The sequence below is a fragment of the Podarcis liolepis genome (genome assembly GCF_965112155.1).
Source record: "Podarcis liolepis genome assembly, chromosome: 14".
Classification (NCBI taxonomy): Eukaryota; Metazoa; Chordata; class Lepidosauria; order Squamata; family Lacertidae; genus Podarcis; species Podarcis liolepis.
Window position 1 is genome coordinate 14,376,367 of NC_139569.1, and position 21,872 is coordinate 14,398,238.

Below are 21,872 nucleotides of genomic sequence, written 5' to 3' on the forward strand. Positions count from 1 at the left end.
ATTAAAAACTTCCCTAAACAGGGCTGCCTTCAGATGTCTTTTAAAGATAAGATAGCTGCTTATTTCCTTGATATCTGATGGGAGGGTGTTCCACAGGGGCGGGTGCCACTACCGAGAAGGCCACCTGTCTGATTCCCTGTAACCTCACTTCTCGCAATGAGGGAACTGCCAGAAGGCCCTCGGCACTGGATCGCAGTGTCATAGCTGTCAACCTTCCCTTTTTTTGCGGGAAATTCCCTTATTCCAGTTCTGTTTCCTACTGCTTCCCGCTGCTATCCCGGCTTGTTAGATATCCCGTAGACTGTCCCTGGGACAGGTGAGGCTGCTGATCCTTTATTTTCGAGGCTGCTGATCCCTTATTTTCAAATCTGAAAGTTGACAGCTATGCTCAGTGTCCAGGCTGAACAAAGGGAGTGGAGACGCTCCTTCAGGTATACTGGACCGAGGCCTTTTAGGGCTTTAAAGGTCAGCACCAACACTTTGAATTGTGCTCGGAAACATACTGGGAGCCAATGCAGATCTCTCAATGCAGATGTGGTCCCGGCGGCCACTCCCAGTCACCAGTCTAGTTACCGCATTCTGGATTAATTGCAGTTTCTGGGTCACCTTCAAAGGTAGCCCCGCGTAGAGCGCATTGCAGTAGTAATGCATTTCTGTTTATCGGATGACATAATATTATTAGATGGTTTCATTTGTTACCTATAGAGTAATGTTATATGTGCCAGCAGTAAGAAAGCTACCGGTATTTTTTTTATTAAAAAAAACAGTGTTGGCTGCCAAAGGGGCATTTTAATTTAAAAGATTGAGGGAATTTTACAAATTTAAGTTTAGATGATTTGAGGATCAGAAAATTGATGCTCACTTCCACCTGGATTAATTGTTTTTGTTGCAATGACTGTTGACTGTAAACAGCAAAGAAAGGCTGGCTGATAATATTAGTCAAGCATTTTGTTTAGAATATAGGGCTCATTTGTTCTTGCAACCACCGATAAAAACTTTGCCACTGCTAACGTTCTAGCATTTGTCCGGTCTTCCAGTAGGAACCTGACATAGTGAGCCTCTGATTTTCCCGGGAAAGGTACCAGCAAGGGTAATATCAGTTCAGCCCTGGCCTGCTCATATTTTGCACAATGCAACAAAGTTATGGATTGATTTGTAATGATTTGTTGGGTCTCTGGACCGTAATAAAGATTGATTGATTGATTGATTGATTGATTGATTGATAATATTAGGAAGAAATCATGACAGACAGAGTTTCATACCTTCTCCTTTTGGCTCCATTTATCCAGCACATCGCTTGCGAAATTGAAATGTTCGGGCACATTCTTGTAGAGAGCTTCATAGTCGGAGAAATCCAAATCTGGAGATCCACTGCAAGGTTGGCTTTTAATTCTATAGGGCAATTTGGAGGCACTCAGAGGTTTTAAAAGTCTGGAGAGATGCTTCATTGCAGCTGCCGTGAATGATCTTGCCTTGATGGAAAACCAAAAGGATAAAAAAGAACATTCCAAATTCTGCTCAAGAACAGAAAACAAAACGGACACTGATGTTGTAGTATATGGAAAAGAAAGACGGATGCAACGATGCAACTGGAACGATGCAATGGAAATGCAACTTCACTCCAGATCCAGGATCTTTCTTCAGGGCAGAAGAGCTCAGAGTATTAGTTCCTTCAGTCTCGTGCTGAAAATAGGAGGCTAACTGTGTGTGAAGTACAACCAGCAATGGACCCCGTCGACAAAGTGTGCAAGTGATAGACCAGAATGCACCAAAGTTAGCTGCTCACGAGCATCAACTACACTTTATGTTTGTGGGCAGCAGAGGGTAGATAATGTCAACTGCTTAACTGAATATTGGTGATTTGTTATATAGTGTTGCATCAAGCAATTGTTACACCACACTTCCCAGTGCATTTTCCAGCTCTGTTTTCTTATAGCAAAAAGTCCAGTGGGCAGGGTCTGGTCTCCGGAGCAAGATAACCAAATCAGGTTTAAATGCATAACCTGAGTTTGCTCTGATCCATTAAAAAAATGGTTGTGTCTAAAGTTGTTCTTTTTTTAAAAAAAAAACCTGGAAGAAAATATTACTCATAGCTCATTTCAGTCGGACTGCTTTTATGACTCTCTTTAGTTCGGAACTGGGACCTATATATTTATGTCAGATTAGATGGTTTCATTGTTAGATGCATACCTATAGGTCTGAAATTCAGAAACCCCATTTACTGCCATCTGAGTTTGCTAAAGGAAACTTCTTAAGTTTTTTTCAGACTGGAACAAGAAATAGTATAAAATATATATATATACCTGTACATACTTACCACATCCTACACTCTGGGAAGAAGTGCAAAAGGAAAGTCACCAGAGTTTAAGAGAGTCAGACTTAGCTGAAAATGCTTAAGCTTTAAGAACATAAACATTAACTTTTACTCCATTCAGTGACATTGGGCAACCTTTTTCTACAATTGTTCTGCAATCTGGTGTTAATGTTCTACTAGATTGTCACTTATATCCCAAAGCGCCCCCTTAGTCCATTAATTTATGTTAAAATATTTGTAAAATAAATTAATGGATATGAGAGACTGGTCAGCAAGAGGATAGGTTAGGCTTTATTTTGCTTTAACAAAATGTCTGTCTAAGATGAATGCTGACCTCACACCCAGTTGCTGGAGGGGGTGCAATGGAATGGTTACCTTTGTCTACCTTTGGACCTGTCTTGGCTGAAGTTTTACAACAAATCTCCACTATTGTTCGTCAGAGCCTTCCCCTTGACCCCGGTTTGGTTTGCGCTCTATCTTCCTGAATAACATGAATGATTTAACCCCCAAAGACTTTATTTTATTTCTTCCTTTGGCTACTAAGATGGAAATAGCTCACCACTGGAAACAGAATTCTGTGTTCTCTCTGGAGGGAGAGTGAAGTCTAGAATTTGGTATTACAATAAAAGCTTGACCCAGTGAAAGAGGCTTCTCAGAGGACTGACAGAATCTGAAAAATCTGAAAATATGCCGTTCTTGACTTACCTCATACAACCTGGATGTACTAAATATCCTCTGAGATACCGCTTGCCTTTCTTGTCTAACCATTCACCTCAGTCCTAAACATTTTGTACCTCTTCTTGTTGTGTAGGCCCATTATTTTATTTAGTTTCAGTCACTTAAATTATTCTGTATACCACATGCATATACATGCCTGTGTTGTGCATACATGTGTATATAACTCACTCTGTGTGTGATGATTTTATTTTATTTTACAGTGGTACCTTGGTTTAAGAACAGTCCTGTTTACGAACGATTCGGTTTTTGAACTCCGCAAAACCGGAAGTAGTGTCCTGGTTTGAGAACTTTCCAGCTGTAATGCTTTAAGAGATATGAAAAAAAAAAGGTTTCACAAATGTGTAAAAGTTTAATGGTAAGGATTTGCTGAACTAACAAATTGAACTGGAACACAAAGAAGGGAGGTATGAGGAGGTCTGAGGAAATAAGTGTATGGAAGTTATGTTATTGAAAATTAATGTGTGTTTTAACTGTTTTTTATTTTGTATGTTTATTTTTCTTATTTTTTTGTTATATCTTAAAAACTTTTAATAAATATCTTTTTTTTTTTAAAAAAAGAGAACTTTACCTTGGTCTAAGAACGGAATCTGAACAGTGGAAGGGCACTAGCAGTTTAAGAACGGTTTCGGTTTAAGAACGGACTTCCGGAACAGATTAAGTTCATAAACCGAGGTACCACTGTGTTATTTATTGCTGATTTATTTGTTCCTTTTTTATTGTTCCTTGTTACATTGAAGGAAATGATTAAAAAAACCCAATGTTTTCAAAAAAAAAGAGAGAGAGGAAGAAGTAGTGGAGATTCCATCTGGCCTGCATTCAGATCCCCATCGCAGGATGCTGTAATTGTACTTTCACCAGTGGAAACATCAAAATGGGCTTTCCACTACCTAATACCAATCTATCCATGGTGAATTGGTGAGAATGGTGGACTGAACACAATTCAAAGGAAAACATCAGGAGTGTTCTGCAGGAGTGTTGCAACCACTCCAGACCCTAGAATATCCATTATTGTTAAAAGGCAACCTTCCAGTTTAAGACCAGGCTTAAGGCTATCTTATCTTGGCTCAAGATAGCCAGCTGAATAAGCTTGCATTTGCTGACAAAACCACCTCTCTCACCCACTCTTTAAAGCAATTTTGTCTGCTTCTGTTTGTCTAAATTGCATGTCAAAAATAAATAAAAAGAAGAGAGGTAGCTGTGTTAGTCTGTGGTATCAGGGTCAGGGGAACAAAAGGGTCTGTGGCACATTAAAGACTGTGTTTATTAAAAAAAGAAAATAAGACATAAGCCTTCATAAACCAGCATCTACTTCCTCAGATATGTGGGTGAAGTATCCAACTGGGTTGACTCAACTACCTGGTCATCCAGTTGCAGATCTTAAAGTCTTGGGGCTCAGGAGCACAAGAGCTTAACTTCAAAACAATCTTAAGATGAGAAATGATTCCAGTTAGACCAAAACGTGTTGTGGCAAGGGGTGGGGGGGAAATGGTATAAAAAGATAATTCCTGGATGCCAAGATCCAGGCTTTGGGCAAGTACTCTTTGGTTAGAGAACTCCAGCAGAGATTTAAAATCACATAATATGCAGCAAAGCAAAGTGTGGAAATATAGACTGTTAGACCTTTAAAATACGCCCTTCTACATTTCATCCAAAGTTCCCCTCTTCCCCTAGCATAGAAAACGATCACACATTTAGCAAGTTAAAATTAGTTTACTTACAAACTCTTTAAAGGTCAGGTTCATGTGCTTTTCCATACACCAGTCAGAAAACACAGACAGTAAAATTTGGCTTAGTTACAGTGGTGAAAATTCCTGAATTATTGGTAAAGGAACTCAAGGGTGGGGGTGATGAGTTTGGAGTCCAGTACATAGCTGTTAACTTTCCCCTTTTCTTGTGAGGAATCCTATTCAGAATAAGGGAATTTCCCTTAAAAAAAGGGAAACATTGACAGCTATGGTCCAGTAGCATCTGAAAGGCCCAAGGTTCATCACCTGTGATTTATGCTTATGGTCCTTGCAATGCAGGTTTGAATATATTGTGTAAGTTGTAACAATTCATGAGATTGCTCTTTTATTTTTCTGCAACGGCAGTGTAAGCTACTAAGCCATTTTATTCATTAGACACTATTTTATGTAAACCAACTTTCCATATTTATTCAGATTGGCATTCAGATTGCTACTTCCCTAAGATATGTCAAGACAATACTGATATATATACTGACAGGAGAGGAGAAATTCTTCAGCTCATAATGATAAAATAATAACGATATAATATAATCATGACATTATTTCTATACTGCATTTTCTGCAAACTTGTATCCAAAGCAGTTTACAAAAGAGTAACACCCATAAAGCAGCAATACAATAACCACAATACATAATTAAAATCATAATACCATTTACAGCACTAACATTTCAATAATTAACCATTAATTTATAATACAGCAAAGAAATTTAAGTGACCATGAAGGACACCAACAGGCCAATTAATATCCCATAGGCTATAAATTCCTATTTTATAGCCATGAGAGACACTACAATTTTGTACAATGATGGCAATCCAAGAGCCACGAAGGCAAATGGAGCATCATCATCTATCCATCTGTGATATTGTTGTGACAATCAGTCCTTTTTTGATAGCTTCAGAGTCTCCTTAGGCTTTCCCCCACTCTTTCAGCCTCAGCTCCTTCCTCTGGATTTTCCCAGAAATTGTCTTGGGTAGGTCTTGAACAAACTCTATCTGTTTTGAAGGATTAAAAAGAGAGAGATAAACTGAGCACATCACCTTTTTTGGAGTTGCATTTAGTCAACTTTTGTGGAACAGAGGAATCTTAACTCAAGTCTTAACAAAATACAGGATGACCAGCTGTCCCCACCTCTCCTGGAAAGACTCCTGGGCCTTGAATCTGGGGTATGGCAGTCAGAGGCTTAGCCATGGGAGTTTTTGACCCTCCTTTCAGCTCCACGCAGCAAAAATGCTACAGCAGCTGAATTTCTGCATCTGAATGGTTGAGGAATTCAGGCATTGCAAATTCCTTTGTGAAATGATCCATTGCATGTCTTGGACAAATGTACTGACTTCACACTTCTCCTAATGCTGCAGTGGTCTCTGGCAGTTGAAATGTATCAAACTTGGAGTTTAAAACTAGGTTTAAAGTTTTTAATTTATATATATATATATATATATATATATATATATATATATATATATATTCAGAGAGATAATACACATTTAAATAGGAGCCACTGGAGAGGGATTGTAGCTTAGTGGCAGAACACGTCTTTTTTTTCTCCATGCAAAAGGTCTCAGGTTCAATCTCCAGCAACCAGAGGACAGGTGAATATGTCAATTTTGATTTATTTCTGTTTTTCGTTTTTCCAATCTTAAATTCAGCTCTTCACATTTCAACATCAGTTTGCGAATTAACATTTCTAAACGTGCACATGAAAATTCACGACCATTTGTGTGCAAATTTCTTCAAATATAAACTTTTTTTTTTTTGCAGATCAGCTCCCCTTAATATAATGCATTTTTGCGCTTCTATGCAAATTTACTCCAGTATATGCATTTTGAATGCACAACTCCATTGGACAACTGCATCGTAAAATTCAGAGCAGCACAAATTTCAAAGGACAGCACAAATGAGGTAAGTTTGCTTTGAACTGTGACTCTTGTCTGAAACCAGAGTCTGGAAGCATCGCTATGCTAGGATCATTCCTAATTCGTTCTTAAGAACATTGTCTCTCCCTCCACCCAAGATCCAGAGATTGACGCCGAGTAATTCTGAACACTGTACTTGCCTTTCGGGGGTACTTGTAAGGAGCTGTCACTTTCTTGGCATGTGTTTGCAGTTCAAGAATTAATTGTTCTTTGTCATGTGACTGATAAACTGGCGACAGGACGATGAAAGCTTTCACAACCTACAATGAAGGCGAATGGAGGCAAGGTTATTTGATAGCCATGCTTGTGTGTGTGAAAGGGGAGGAAATGGGTGGAAGGGCTGCAGCTCAGTGGTTAGAGCTTTGCCTGCAGAAGGTCTCAGCTTCTCCAGGTTGGGCTGTGATAGAACCCAGCCTGCAAACTTGGAGAGCCACTGCCAGTCTGTGAGGACAGTACTAGGCTAGATGAACCAATGGCCTGGCTCAGAATAAGGAAACTTCCTATGATACTATCAACTGTACTTGCCTCCCTCTCTGACAAAAACCTAGCTCTTGCAGAGATGGGGAATGTAGGTCTGGGCTGTCCCACCTGAGGCTAATGGTGGGGGCTCAGACATCACTGAATGCTCTCTTGCACACACATTCGCCCCCTGCTGTACATAGAAAACGAAACAGGGAGGAAACAAGATGAGACTCATTCCTCCTAGGACAGGGGTCTGCAACCCGTGGCTCCGGAGCCGCATGTGGCTCTTTTACACCTTTGCCATGGCTCCGGGGTGGATACTAGCGAGGGGAGGAGGCGCACTGTGCACCCCGACACACCCCACTGTGGCGGGCGCTGTACTGGCTGTTAGTCACACACCATCCCGACGTCAGCTTCCCGCCCGCCCGCTACATTGTAAGGGGCATGTACACTGGTCACTGCATTGAAAGGGGCATGTACGCTGGTCATTGTTTTGAAGGGGAGTGAAGAACACACGCACAAAAAAAGATAACTTGTTAATTTAATGTTTATTTCTATGAGGAGGAGTAATTCTGAGGGGTCAAACAAAGAAATAATTAAAAAAGTGACAAAAAAGTTATTTTTATAATGACGAGTTTTGCGGCTCCCAGTTTTTTTTTCTTCGGAAACGGGTCCAAGTGGCTCTTTTTGTCTTAAAGGTTGCAGACCCCTGTCCTAGGATGTCCTGGGATAGCCCTCTATTGTGAAGGTGCCATCTTTTTCAGGTGTGGGGTACCATTGGCCCTGCAGGTATTTGAAGGGCTGACCAGTCCAAAGATGAACAACCCTCAGAAGGAAGCGCAGAGGCCTAGAAGCCGCCCATCCACACTTAGCTCCTGGACCACAGACTGAGCAGGAACATAGAAGCCTTAACTTCCAATTTCCAGGTTTATACTACAGGTGGAGTTGCATGTTGCCTACAACCCCACATTGCCTATAACAAAAATGTCTCATACTGATTGTAACTGACCTATATGAAGGACTCAACGATTTGAAAATAGAGACACTGGGTGTATTTTTGTTATTTAGTGAAAATCTTTCAAGACAAAAATATTGAAGAAGAAGAAGGAGGAGGAGGAGGAGGAGGAGGAGAAGTAGAAGAAGAAGAAGAAGAGAGAGCACTGTACCTCTCCTCGGACAGGATCTGGGCTGCTGACGACAGCTGCTTCTGCCACTGCCGGGTGCTCCATCAAGGCATTTTCTACTTCCGATGGCCCAATGCGATACCTCAGATTTGAAGGAGAAGTTAGATCTTGGCAAGCTATCAGCCTGAAGCAGAGCTTTGTGTGTGCTAACATGGTTAACTTAGGTCTGTTAATTTCAATGGGTCTACTCTGAATAGGGCTAAGATTGGATCTCACCCTGATTCAGGCGTGGGGAGGACTTTGACCCTCAATATATTGTTCAACTATAACTCCCATCACCCCAGGGGCAAGGATTCATCTGCACGGTCCCATGAGTGTAAGCCAGCACAAAGGTTTCTGCTAGTGGAATAGGGCTCCTCCCCCTCCACTCCCTAGACCCCCAAGTGTGCTGGGGAGACCGGGACCTGTCTCTGTGAGACAAACAGAAACACTTGTGGTTATAGAAGCATCTCCTTAGCGTCACAGTGGTACCTCTGGATGTGAACAGGATCCGTTCCGGAGCCCCGTTCGCATCCTGAAGTGAACGCAACCCGTGTCTGCGCATGTGCGGGTCGCGATTCGCTGCTTCCGTGCATGCGCGTGATGACATTTTGAGCACATGCGCGAGCAGCCAAACCTGGAAGTAACGTGCTCCGTTACTTCTGGGTCACTGCGGAACGCAAACTAAAAATATTCATCCTGAAGCATATTTAACCCGAGGTATGACTGTACTTTGAATTCAAAGCTCATAGGGTATCATTCAGCTAAATTTTACTTAGAGCACACATACAGTATGGACATGAATGGGCCTAACTTAGTCATGCTTGTTAATTTGGGTGAGCTTACTCTGAGTAAAACTTAGTTGAATACCACCCACAGCTTTCCCGAAAGAACCCTGGCAACTGCAGTTTAATTTTCACAGAGCTACAGTTCCCAGCACCCTTAACAAGCTGCAGTTCCCAGGGTTCTCTGGGGAAATGAATGAGCTTTAAATGTATGGAATGGATGTTACTTTACCAGGGACAGTGCTGGCTTGATTTCTAGTCTTTTAATGGTGTTGCAACTTTTGCACTGCAGATACTTGTGGCACGGTAAAAAACAACAGCAAAGTGTTTTACAAAATAAGCATACCCAGAGGACAAGATAACATCATCGGCTCTTGCCACAAACTGGACATATCCCTCTTCATCCATGAACCCTCTGTCCCCGGTGATGTAAAAGTCCCCACGCTCTGTTGCGGCTGTTTTCTCAGGGTCATCCTAAGAACAATGCAGTGGAGATCAACAAAGCTACAAAGGCACATTCATCTCTTGATTCTTGCAACATCAGATGGTATCCTGCATTTGTGAAAGGCCCATCACAGATCTAGCAACACAGGCGGAATGTTCTAAGATCTCAAACTGAGTGCTTTCCTGGGTAAAAGTTGGCTTTTGCATTTGGTTAACACAGAGACGCTTGGGTTTTCACACTTGGTTAACTGCAAAGAACTAGCATGGAATACAACTCATGGCACTTCTGGTCCTGGAGATTGCATATAGCCATGATGGCTAATATCTTTCTCTATCAAACTACATGGATTCTGCTGTCATTAGCAGGGGCCCTTCCCCGAGTGCCTTCTCCAAGGAAGGTGCAGACAATGGCAATGCAAGAATGGGCTTTTTCAGTGGTGGCCCCTTGTTTCTGAAATGCTCTCCCCAGGGAAACATGCCTGGCACCATCATTGTCAGCTTTTAGATATCAGGCTAAAACATTTCTGCTTACCCAGGCATTCTGTTGTTAAATGGGATGATCCACTGCTATGGTTCCTGACCTGTTTTTTCAGTAAGGTGGGATAACCCCCCCCCCACACACACACACAATTTTTGATGTATGAACTCTCCTAGCAATTTTTGCTCCATCATATTTTCCCTTACTTATTTGGTTTAAACCAAATGTAGGGAACCTTTGGCCCTGAACTACAACCCCCACCATCCCCAGCTTGCTCGCTGTACTTTCTGGGGTAGATGGGAGTTGTAGTTCTGCAACATCTGGTGGGCCAAAGGTTCTCCTCAAATGATTTAAACTGATTGCCAGCTTGCTTTGCATTTTACGGGTTTGTAAGTCCCCCCACCCAGCCTTATTAACATCTGCTGAAAAAAGCACCCAATATCTTTTTATTCTAGGGGTGGTCCTCTAAATGTTGCTCTACTACAACACCCAACATGGGTGCAGTCATGGTCAATGGAGAGGGATGATGGAAGGTTCGGTCAGGAACATCTGGAAGGCCAAAGGTTCCCTACCTCTGTTATATTCCTTGGAGGCTGCCCCATCATTTGTGAAATATACTCAGAGTCGCAAAGTGATTTCATGCTCTTTATTCAGCTCATAGTGGTGAGGAGGAATGAATGAAAGTCCCCTCACAGTATCTGCTTTATATACATTATTTACACAATGGGCTGCACATGATTGGCTAATTCTGGAATTCTACTGTAAGCCAATCAGGTTGTGGATTCACTTCTATCTGGAGCAGGATTGGGTGGTTCCTGCCAACCAGTCATACTGCTGCACTGTTCTAGGACCAATCAGACTGCTGCATTCTGAATCCTATTGTTCTAGGACCAATCAGACTGCTGCATTTTGGATCCTATTGTTCTAGGACCAATCAGACTGCTGCAGTTTGGATCCTATTCAACTCAGTACATAACAATTTGAGAGGGTTCTTTTCTTACCACATAGCAGGTGAAGAGACCTAAGGGCCTTTTGGGCTTGATTTTAACAGCAATGTCTCCTTCTTCCCCTGGGGGTAGGCGATTGCAATGTTCATCTATTATCTAGAAAGATGGAACCCCAAGCGTCAGTTATGTGAGCTTTTCTGTTTTGACTCTTTAGTTGAGCAATAGGGGCACATCACAGTGTTTACTCAAGCAACATGGGTTATTATGGCTTCCCTGCATTATAAATATTCCTACCTGCACATCAAAGGGAGGAGCTGGCGTTCCAGCAAAGCCAGGCTTGACTTTCATATCTCTCCTAGTCGAACACAACATAGTCTGTGTATAGAAATGGTAAATGTTCAATTAGGTTTCTCTCTCTCACTCTTTGAAACTATGGTTTTTAACAGATTAGAGAATTTTCAGCTGACTTTATCTATCTTCCATTTACAGATTTGGGGAAGGGCCATAGCTGAGTGAGGGACTGTACAAGCTGGAGTCTGCAGGAGAAGTTGCGGCATGGAACAACAACAACAATTTTATTATTTATACCCCGCCCATCTGGCTGGGTTTCCCCAGCCACTCTGGGCAGCTCCCAGTACATATTAAAACATAATAAAATGCCAAATATTTAAAAAAAACTTCCTGATACAGTGGTACCTTGGGTTACATATGCTTCAGGTTACATACGCTTCAGGTTACACACTCCGCTAACCCAGAAATAGTGCTTCAGGTTAAGAACTTTGCTTCAGGATGAGAACAGAAATCGTGCTCCGGCGGCGCAGCGGCAGCAGGAGGCCCCATTAGCTAAAGTGGTGCTTCAGGTTAAGAACAGTTTCAGGTTAAGAACAGACCTCCGGAACGAATTAAGTACTTAACCCGAGGTACCACTGCACAGGGCTGCCTTCAGACATCTTCTAGAAGTTTTAGATGTTTCCTTGACATCTGATGTCTCCTTGACATCTGATGGGGAGGCATTACACAGGCTCGGTGCCACTACCAAGAAGCCCCTCTGCTTGGTTCCCTGTAACTTTACCACTTACAGTGAGAGGACTGTCAGAAGGCCCTCGGAGGTGGATCCCAGTGACGGGGCTGAACAATGGGGGTGGAGGCATTCCTTCAGGTATACTTTTCCTATACAGGGTTCCAACCAGCCAGCAATGCCCTTTTCTAGGGCACTCCATTCCATTCTCTCCAATATGGATGGAGGTGCATTCTCCCGGGTGGGGTGTTTTGGGGAATGCATACATTTGGATTTGATAAGCTTCTGCTGGCACAATGGGCCAGCTGTGCTTGGCTGTTACCCAGAAGGTTGGTGGTTCAAGCCCACATGGGGATGGCAGTAGGCAGGTTTCCTGCATTGCAGCGGGGGACTAGATGACCATTGGGCTCCCTTCCAACTCTACAATTCTGTGATTCTATGATTCTATAGATACCTGATAAATAAGGTATACTATTCATTGTATCAAGTTGTAGGTTTCAACGGAAGTCTCATAAAGTTCAACGAAAAAAGCAGAAGACCCAGTGGATCAGTTCATTCTCTAGTCATTCTCTAGTCAGTTCATGCATATGGTCCATACATGTAAAAGTATCTATTCCACCTGTCTGTTCAAAAAGTCCAATAATCCACATGAAGGGTTGTTACAGTTCCACAGAATCCTTTCAGAGTCTAAGACAAGGATTTCTGGAATATAAGCCTTGTTTCGCCATCCTAGGCTTCATCAGTAGAACAGGCTCATATGTAATATTACAGGATAGTGGATCTTATAGCATAGTAGTGGTTGCGAAACAAGGCTAATATTCCGGAAATCCTTGCATGAACTGACTAGAGAATGAACTGATCCACTGGGTCTTCTGCTTTTTCCGTTGAACTTCCGTTGAAATCTACAATTTGATACAATGAATAGTATACCTTATTTATTCAAAAGTACAGCCGGTTACAGGGATGTGGGTGGCGCTGTGGGTTAAACCACAGAGCCTAGGACTTGCCGATCAGAAGGTCGACAGTTTGAATCCCTGTGACGGGGTGAGCTCCCGTTGCTCGGTCCCTGCTCCTGCCAACCTAGCAGTTCGAAAGCACATCAAAGTGCAAGTAGATAAATAGGTACCGCTCCGGCGGGAAGGTAAACGGCGTTTCCGTGCGCTGTTCTGGTTCGCCAGAAGCGGCTTAGTCATGCTGGCCACATGATGCTGGCTCCCTCGGCCAATAAAGTGAGATGAGTGCCCCAACCCCAGAGTCGGTCACGACTGGACCTAATGGTCAGGGGTCCCTTTACCTTTACAGCCAGTTACATCTTGTGTGTTTATTGAGTATGTTTCACATAACCATAGGTTTATTGTTGTTGTCTATAGATACATGGCCAAATGCCAACATACCGTCTCCGTCTGCCCATAGCCTTCACGGATTCCCACTCCTGTCTGCGCTTTCCACTGCTCCATCACTTCAGGGCTGTTGCCTTCTCCACCGCTCAGACACCGTCTCAGGCTCTTGAACTTGTATCTGCATGAGGGTATGAAGAAGCTTGGAGTCAACAGTGATTATTGCCTCTGTAGCAAGGTGTACAATAGCATCCCAGTTAGCACACCTAGTGCTGGTGTAATGTTGGACTCGAATGCCCATCAGTCCCGGACAGCTTGGCCAATGCTCAGGTTAGGGTAGGATTGAGTTCAGAAATTAAAAAAAATAAATGTTATCAAGTGCAAGCAAGAAGTAGAAAATGGAACTATTGTAAATGCAAGAAATAAAGCAATGGAAAATTAAATAGCAGAGGATTGGACTAGGTGAGCCTTGGGACATCCCTCGACTACAATTCTAAGATTCTATGAAATATTTCCAAAGGAAGCAAGAAATATAAATAATGAGATGGATTTAATAGTAAACAAGCTAAAACAAAAGCAAGAAAAAACAGGCAGGGGTTTGGACTAGATGACCCTCGGTGTCCTTTCCAACTCTGCAGTTCTTTGAATTTATGATTCTGTAAACCCAGGCGGTGGGACTCGGAAGTGCACTTTAAAAAAAAGCAGGAAGTTAGTGTTGAGTTTTAAAATGCACAGATGCTACCATGCAGAGTTTGCCATACCTTCCAACGTTGTGCTGCAGAAGCATACGATAAACAGTTGGGGGGCCACAGAAAGTTGTCACTGGATACTTGGTGAGGGTCTAGAGGGGAAAACACAAACACATTCCTATTGCACCATGTGATTCCAGAAGTCTCACAAGGGTTGATTTCTGATTTTTAACTTTTTGTCTGTATTGTTGTTTTTACTTCTACCAAGAAATGGAGGAAACAGATTTCCTGCCTCCCTCAAAAAGAGTGAATTGTGGTCTGGAGAGGGAACACTGCTCAGCGGGAAGAGCTTTGAATGCAGAAGATTCCCAGTTAAATTCTTAGCCCCTCTGGGGAACCTTAGACTGGGGCAGAATGTGGCCCTTCAGACCTTTCTATCCGGCCCTTGGAATGCTCCCCAGCTACTTCTCAACTCTGTCCAGGCCACAGCCCTCCCTGGCCCGGCTATGCACCCTTCTTGGATGTTTTGCTTGGTGGGGATGTTCCCTTAATCTCAAAGAAGAAGAAGAAGAAGAGTTTGGATTTTATATCCCACTTTATCACTACCCGAAGGAGTCTCAAAGCGGCTAACATTCTCCTTTCCCTTCCTCCCCCACAACAAACACTCTGTGAGGTGAGTGGGGCTGAGAGACTTCAGAGAAGTGTGACTGCCCCAAGGTCACCCAGCAGCTGCATGTGGAGGAGCGGGGAAGCGAACCCGGTTCACCAGATTACGAGTCCACCGCTCTTAACCACTACACCACATTGGCTCTCGAACTTCCAGAGTGGAGGAAGGGAAGCAAATGAGTGAGTAGAAAAGGCCTCATTGTACAAAGGTTCAATTTACATTTATTACTCTGCCCACTTTCCCCTTTGGCCCCACCCACCACTGGCAAGTGGACCTTGAGATATTGCCCAGAAGGTTACGTGGGCCTTGATGCTGACAAATGTTCTCCACTCCTAGGATGAGATGGGAGGTATTGGGGAAAGACCTCTGTTGGAGACTCCAGATAGCTCTTGCAAGGCAGGCAAGGCTATTATGGAGTACGTATAGGAACCTGCCTTATACTGAATCAGATTGGTCCATCTAGCTTAGCTTTGTCTACGCTGATTGAAAGCAACTCCACAGGGTCCCAGACAGGGAATCTTTCACAGCCCTACCTAGAGATGTCATTGAACCTAGAACCTTCTGAATGCTGTCTAGAGCAGTGTTTCCCAACCGGTGTGCCGCGGCACACTACTGTGCCGTGAGACACCGGCTGGTGTGCCGTGGGAGGGAGGCGGGCGAGTCGGGCGGCGAGAGGCGGCGGCGGCGGCGGCGAGGATCCGCGTCGAGCCGGGGGCGGCTCCGCGGTGGTGGTGCCGAGCGGCGGGGCAGCTCGCGCAAAAGGGAGGAGCGCGAGACAGCGGAGGAGGAGGAGGCCGGCATGTCCGGGCAGCAGCAGCAACAGCAGCAGCAGCAACTCCCGGCGACGGCTCCTCCTCCGCCCGCTATTGCCGCCGCCGCCTCAGCTGCCCTCGCTCTGCTGCCTCCTCCCACCCCGGCAAGGGGAAGGGAAAAAACGTTCACTTGTGTGCGTCCCCCCCCCCCCGCGTGACGCTGCGTGCTGACGTCACGGGGCGGGGCTTTAATGGTGGTGTGCCGCGAGATTTTTTTCCGGTAAGCAGGTGTGCCGTTGCCCAAAAACGTTTGGGAAACACTGGTCTAGAGCCAGCGTGGTGTAGTGGTTAAGAGCGGTGGACTCGTAATCTGGGGAACCGGGTTTGCTTCCCTGCTCCTCCACATGCAGCTGCTGGGTGACCTTGGGCTAGTCACACTTCCCTGAAGTCTCTCAGCCTCACTCACCTCACAGAGTGTTTGTTGTGAGGGAGGGAGGGAAAGGAGAATGTTAGCCACTTTGAGACTCCTTCGGGTAGTGATAAAGCGGGATATCAAATCCAAATCCAAAGCAAATTCTCGACCACTCTTCTGGGTTTGAAGCTCAAGGAGAAAACTCAGGATCTCTGTTGGCAGAGCAACTCCCCCAGACACCTTGGTCTTCTGCCCCAATGCTTCCTGCCTTAAGGCAATGTTAGCCTTACATTGAGAACAGTCGTTGGCTCGAACTGGAGCATGCCGTGCTGAAAGATGCACGCCCCTTGGATCCACGAAGGGTACAAATTGCTGAAGACGAATTTGATCCAGCCTGTGTCAGAGAAACCCCAGATCACATCGGAAGGATTCAGGTCCATCCAGTACCTGTAATAAGGAGGCAAACACGACGACTGCTCAGTTACATTTATTAGACTTACGTATGTTTGAGGAACAAACTAGACAGGGTGAAAAGATCAGATCTTTTGATTTTAAGACTTAAAGGACAGCAGGTGCAAGAATGGGGGAGGTGGAGAGATGGAAATGGTTCAAAGCTGTGGTAATGTTGCACAACTTTAAAATGTTGTGCTTGGGGGCTCTCCTTTAGATGACTAAGACTTGCAGTTTTATTGTGCCTTAAGCTTAAAACAAAGATTACAGCCACACCATCATGACTATCAAAGTTCTTGTCACAATTAAATAGTCATTCTTTAAACTGCCACAGGACTTTCTGTTGTGTTTGTTGCCCCTGAAGATTTAGAAAGGGATAGATACCTTCCAACAACTGTCAGCCCAATCCCCAGACTGCTGCAGGAGTGTTCCACCATTTTGGGATAGCCCGTGGTTCCACTGGTAAAGTAGATGGTCATTGGATCATGACTCCTTGTTTTGACAGGCTGATGATCACTGTCTGCAGCACTTTAAAAAACAGAAAAGTAGGCAAGTAGTAAGAATGGAGTAGATGCAATCAAAATCAATGGTCTGTGATCTTGTAAATTTAAGGTGTTCTGGGAAATTAGGATTCCAATAGAAAACGAATAAGTGTGAATTGCAATAAAATGTTGCAGTGGGAAGACCTCATCCAAGATACTCCATTCAAATTAACTCAAGTTCCTCACATTTTTGAGTCATACCTCGAGCTGAATGCACTTTGGGTTGAACGTGTTCGAGTTGCGCTCCGCGGCAACCCGGAAGTAACGGAGCGTGTTACTTCCGGGTTTTGCTGCTCACGCATGCACAGACGCTCAAAATGACGTCACGCACATGCATGGTAGTGGCGAAAAATGACCTGCGCATGCGCAGACGTGCCGTCGCGTCTTGCGTTCCATTCGGGATGCTAACGGGGCTCCGGAACGGATCCCATTCGCATCCCGAGGTAACCTCCGGTTACAAACTTAATTTGTGCCAGAGGTCCATTCTTAACATGAAACCGTTCTTAACATGAGGTGCACTTTCGCTAATGGGGCCTCCCGCTGCCACACCACGACCTCTGCTCACATCCAGGGGCAAAGTTCACAACCAGGAGCATCTACTTCCAGGTTAGCGGAGCTCGTTACCCGAAGCGTTCATAAGGAGGTCGGTACGTAACCCGAGGTTCCTCTATACTTAAAAAAAACCCACAATCCCGTGAAAATTCTGCAACATTTTAGTTGACATTCCTCCCAAAATACATATTTTTGTATACACTTTTGTCCGCTATACAAATGTTCGCAAGTAATTGTCTATCTTCCTGATGTAGGTGATGAATACTGCAGACCCCAGGTTTTTCTATCTCACTCTTTGACTTGTCCCTGACTTGCTTAACAAGGCAGCAGATATTCTCACTTCAGCAGGTCATGGAAGTTCAGCCATCCTTCTCTGCTGGTGCCTTTGGAGACCAACATCCGAGTTTTCAGGAACTGGCAATCAGATGCAAGAGAGTCAATCAATGGAGCCAAGGCGTCGTTTGTAACTATACATTTGGCCCGAGACTTTTGGAGCCGGTACAAGATGTCTTTAGCAGTCAACAGGGTCGTGGCTGGGATGAAGGTGACACCTAGGAGCAAAACAAAGCGTGATTGAAAAGAAAGGAGAGGGAGACACAGCAAAAATGTATCTTTCTGTCGGTTCCTAGCACAGAGAGGACCTGACTGACCTGCTCTGATGCAGCCCACAGTGATCAGCCACCACTCAGGCACCCTGGGGAGGAGGATGACGATTCGGTCTCCCTTCTGCAGATTGCAGGCTTTGGAGAGGACGTTGGCTGCTTTCCTGGATAAGAATGCCAGCTCCTCAAAGCTCCACCGCACCTCCTCGCCTTTCCCACTTACCCACCAAAGAGCGGGATTGGAAGGTCTCTTTCCATCCTATCAGGCACAAAGGATGGAAAAAAATGGAAGCTATTTTACTTAGCTATCTCTCTAACAAGATTTATATACCAAATAATCAGCAAAAGGTTTCTCAGCGGTTTACAGAAAACCCTATAAAATATTCCAAAGAAGACACCAATAAAATCAAGCTATCCCTTACATCCTGTTTCATATTTTATCTATGGTGTGATTAATTTTATGCCTACTTGATTTTGAGCAAGTAGGCATAAAATTAAGCTATAGATGTAGCATCCCCATAAACAGCTAGACTATCTACAGACAAAATTTGCAACGTATATGATACTCTGTAAATTCAAGTCCTCAGGACAACAGAAATGAATTAAGCAGACCTCAAGTAACAATCTTAATGCCATTTATACAAAGGAAAAGAAAACATACAAAAACATTCAGAATTTTGAACATCACTTGGCATGTTAAATAAGGGAAAATGAAAAAACCAGAGGATGTAAGGGTTAGACAAGAACTTTCACACTAAAATGCTGATGAATTCCATGCAGACATTTTTAGGCAGGAGGCAGAATGGATTTGTAAGCTGAGGGGGAAATGTTGAGAACTGAATTTAAGACGGGAAAAATGAGAAACCGAGAAAAGCCAAACAGGACAACTTTTCTTAACTCTAGCTAGCAGTGAGGAAGTTTTCAGGCTACTCTTTTTCATTGACTCAAAACAGTTTTGACTACCAAAGGGACTTCACTTCTTAATGTAAATGAAATGGGGAACTTTGCAACTTTAGGTTTTGATGATTTGCTGAAAATTAATGCTAATTTATGTTTTGTTGACATAAAGTTTTTTTTGAGATATATATTCAATGGCCGTTTGCTATAAGCAATAAAGATCAGCATGACTGACTGATAATACTAGGAAATCATGACAGATACAGTCCCTTACCTTTTCCTTTTGGCTCCATTGATCCAGGACATCATGTGCAAAATTAAAATGCTCTGGCACATTTTTGTAGAGGGCTTCAGTGTCTGAGAAATCCAGAAATGGAGATCCACTGCAAGGTTGACTCATGATTCTACAAGGCAATTTGAAAGCACTAAAAGACTTTAAAACTGGAATTCTGGAGAGAAGCTTCCTTGCCCCTGCCATGAAAACAATTCTTACCTTTATGGAAAACCAAAAGAAAAAGAAAAAAGAATTAAACATGATAATTCAAGATTCTGCTCAAGAACAAAAACAAAACACCAATGACAGAAATATATGTATGAATCGAATAAATTCCAGTGACAAAACTGCAAAGTGGAACTCCAATGGAAATGCAACTTCACTCCATAGCCAGAATGTATCTTAGGGGTGGGAATTCAGAGTTACTCTGTATCAGGCTTCCTCAACCTCGGCCCTTCAGATGTTTTGAGACTACAATTCCCAGCATCCCTGACCACTGGTCCTGCTAGCTAGGGATCATGGGAGTTGTAGGCCAAAAACATCTGGAGGGCCGAGGTTGACGAAGCCTGCTCTATATAGCTCTTTCAGTGTTGAAAATGGGAGCTGAACTGTGCATAATGTTCCAATTGCCAATTTGCTGCTGGGCCGGGTTCCAGCCTCAAAGAATCCTGGAATGTGAGAATTGTAGAGTTGGAAGCGACCCTAATCTAGTCAGAGCCACTGCAGTGAAAGAATCACAGTTAAAGGACTCCTGACAGATGGCCATCCAATCTCTGATTTTTTAAAAATTAAATGAAGGAGATCCCACCACCTTTCGAAGCAGCTCACTCCAGGGTTGAACAGCTCTTACCACCGTAAAGTTCTTCCTGATGTTTAGCTGGAGCCTCCTTTCTTGTAATTTGGGTCCATTGGTTGAGGGCCTACCCTCAGGAGCAGCAGGAAACCAGCTTGCTCCATTTTCTTTGTGACAGCCCCTCAGATATTTGAAGATGGCCATCCTTTCACCTCTTTCAATTTGAACTTAGCCTGATCTTTTATTCCCCTTCCTCCCCCACTTCCCTTTTTATGAAGATTACCCGCTCTGGTGTTAAGTTGTGGGTGAACATATCAGACGACACAGCAACTCTTCAAACAGCTCTTGTTTATTCACAGGCCAGAACAGAACTGGGCTGAAGGGTTCAGCCAACCTGCTTATATAGAGCTCAACTACGAGGCAACAGTAACAACTTTCTGTAACTATCCAATCACTGAACGTCACTTTCAATTCCTTATTTGCATATGTAGACCTGAGTGAAAATTATCTACAGTATCCCCCTGCTGGCCCAGGGTGAGAACCTCAGTACATAACATCTGGGATCCCACAGCTAATTCTCCCCTGGCCTCCTCGCTGGCCCAAATAGGACTAATTTAGCCAGCTAGTCCTGGTGATCATCTAATGTTTATTGGATGGATTTCCCCCCTAAATTGATTTTTGAATTCTGAATTTATTGTTATTCACGTTTTATACTGTATTTTATACTGTTTTTGGTTGCATCAATTAAGTGCTTTAAATTTGTTGTTAGCCACCCTGAGCCCGGTTTTCTGAACCGGGAAGGGTGTGGTATAAATAAAAAATTATTATTATTATTATTATTATTATTATTATTATTATTATTATTATTATTATAATTTAAGTCTCCTCTTCTCCAGGTCAACATACCCGACTCCCTCAACAGTTCCACATTTATATGTATATTTGGGCACACTTTTCTCTAAAGGACACATTTAGTACACATTTGGTTCCTTAAAAAAGGAATGCTTTCTGTAGGCCTTTCTCTTGGTTCTGCCACTTTTGTAGGCACATTGGGCAAGAAGGTAAGAGGGCCTTCTTGGTGGTTGCTCCCAGATTGTGGAACTCTCTTCCATGAGACTAGGCTGGCCCCCTCTGGGCTTTCCTTTTGCTGCCAGCCAAAGATTTATTTGTTCCAACAGGCCTTTGACCACAATCTGGAGGGGTCTTCTGAGGTGGGTGATGTTCTTTTGAGTGTGTGTGAGAATTTGAATTGTTTTCAGTGTTTTCAGTGCTTTTAAAAACAAAGTTTACCTATTTAATTGGTTTTAATATTTATACTTTGAAGCTTCATCTGTTTTCATTGATGCTGTAAGCAGAGACATCACCTTGCCAACAAAGGTCCGTATAGTTAAAGCTATGGTTTTCCCTGTAGTGATGTATGGAAGTGAGAGCTGGACCATAAAGAAGGCTGATCGCCGAAGAATTGATGCTTTGGAATTATGGTGCTGAAGGAGACTCTTGAGAGTCCCATGGACTGCAAGAAGATCAAACCTATCCATTCTGAAGGAAATCAGCCCTGAGTGCTCACTGGAAGGACAGATCCTGAAGCTGAGGCTCCAATACTTTGGCCACCTCATGAGAAGAGAAGACTCCCTGGAAAAGACCCTGATGCTGGGAAAGATAGAGGGCACAAGGAGAAGGGGATGACAGAGGACGAGATGGTTGGACAGTGTTCTCGAAGCTACCAGCATGAGTTTGACCAAACTGCGGGAGGCAGTGGAAGACAGGAGTGCCTGGCGTGCTCTGGACCATGGGGTCACGAAGAGTCGGACACGACTAAACAACTAAACAACAAGCTGCCTTAGGCTCTGCACCAGGAGGAAAGTTGCATGTATATTTAATAAATAAATATGAGGA

General features: G+C 43.6%; 2 protein-coding genes across 4 annotated transcripts in view; both read right to left on the bottom strand.

Annotated features, from left to right (window-relative positions):
• The window catches only part of LOC310693800 (uncharacterized protein), a 35,626-nt gene extending 33,200 nt beyond the window's left edge, over positions 1-2,426 (bottom strand). Inside the window, exons 1-2 of the mRNA XM_083476178.1 lie at positions 2,318-2,426; positions 1,263-1,472 (exon numbers count right to left, since the gene is read on the bottom strand). Of these exons, the coding sequence (XP_083332304.1) occupies positions 1,263-1,448 (186 nt within the window). The 5' untranslated portion in view covers positions 1,449-1,472; positions 2,318-2,426. The remainder of the gene's footprint in view (positions 1-1,262; positions 1,473-2,317) is intronic.
• A 2,316-nt stretch (positions 2,427-4,742) lies between these two features.
• LOC310692879 (acyl-coenzyme A synthetase ACSM3, mitochondrial-like) overlaps positions 4,743-21,872 on the bottom strand; it is a 180,227-nt gene continuing 163,097 nt past the window's right edge. For 2 of the 3 annotated variants that reach the window (XM_083474348.1, XM_083474349.1), the window contains exons 2-14: positions 19,184-19,402; positions 18,061-18,271; positions 17,751-17,961; positions 16,701-16,844; positions 16,157-16,313; positions 14,108-14,187; positions 13,404-13,527; positions 11,286-11,366; positions 11,046-11,147; positions 9,469-9,596; positions 8,341-8,440; positions 6,853-6,972; positions 4,743-5,791 (exon numbers count right to left, since the gene is read on the bottom strand). In XM_083474348.1, coding sequence (XP_083330474.1) covers positions 5,705-5,791; positions 6,853-6,972; positions 8,341-8,440; positions 9,469-9,596; positions 11,046-11,147; positions 11,286-11,366; positions 13,404-13,527; positions 14,108-14,187; positions 16,157-16,313; positions 16,701-16,844; positions 17,751-17,961; positions 18,061-18,271; positions 19,184-19,402 — 1,764 coding nt within the window. In that variant the 3' untranslated portion in view covers positions 4,743-5,704. The remainder of the gene's footprint in view (positions 5,792-6,852; positions 6,973-8,340; positions 8,441-9,468; positions 9,597-11,045; positions 11,148-11,285; positions 11,367-13,403; positions 13,528-14,107; positions 14,188-16,156; positions 16,314-16,700; positions 16,845-17,750; positions 17,962-18,060; positions 18,272-19,183; positions 19,403-21,872) is intronic. The other variant, XM_083474350.1, reaches the window with a different exon arrangement.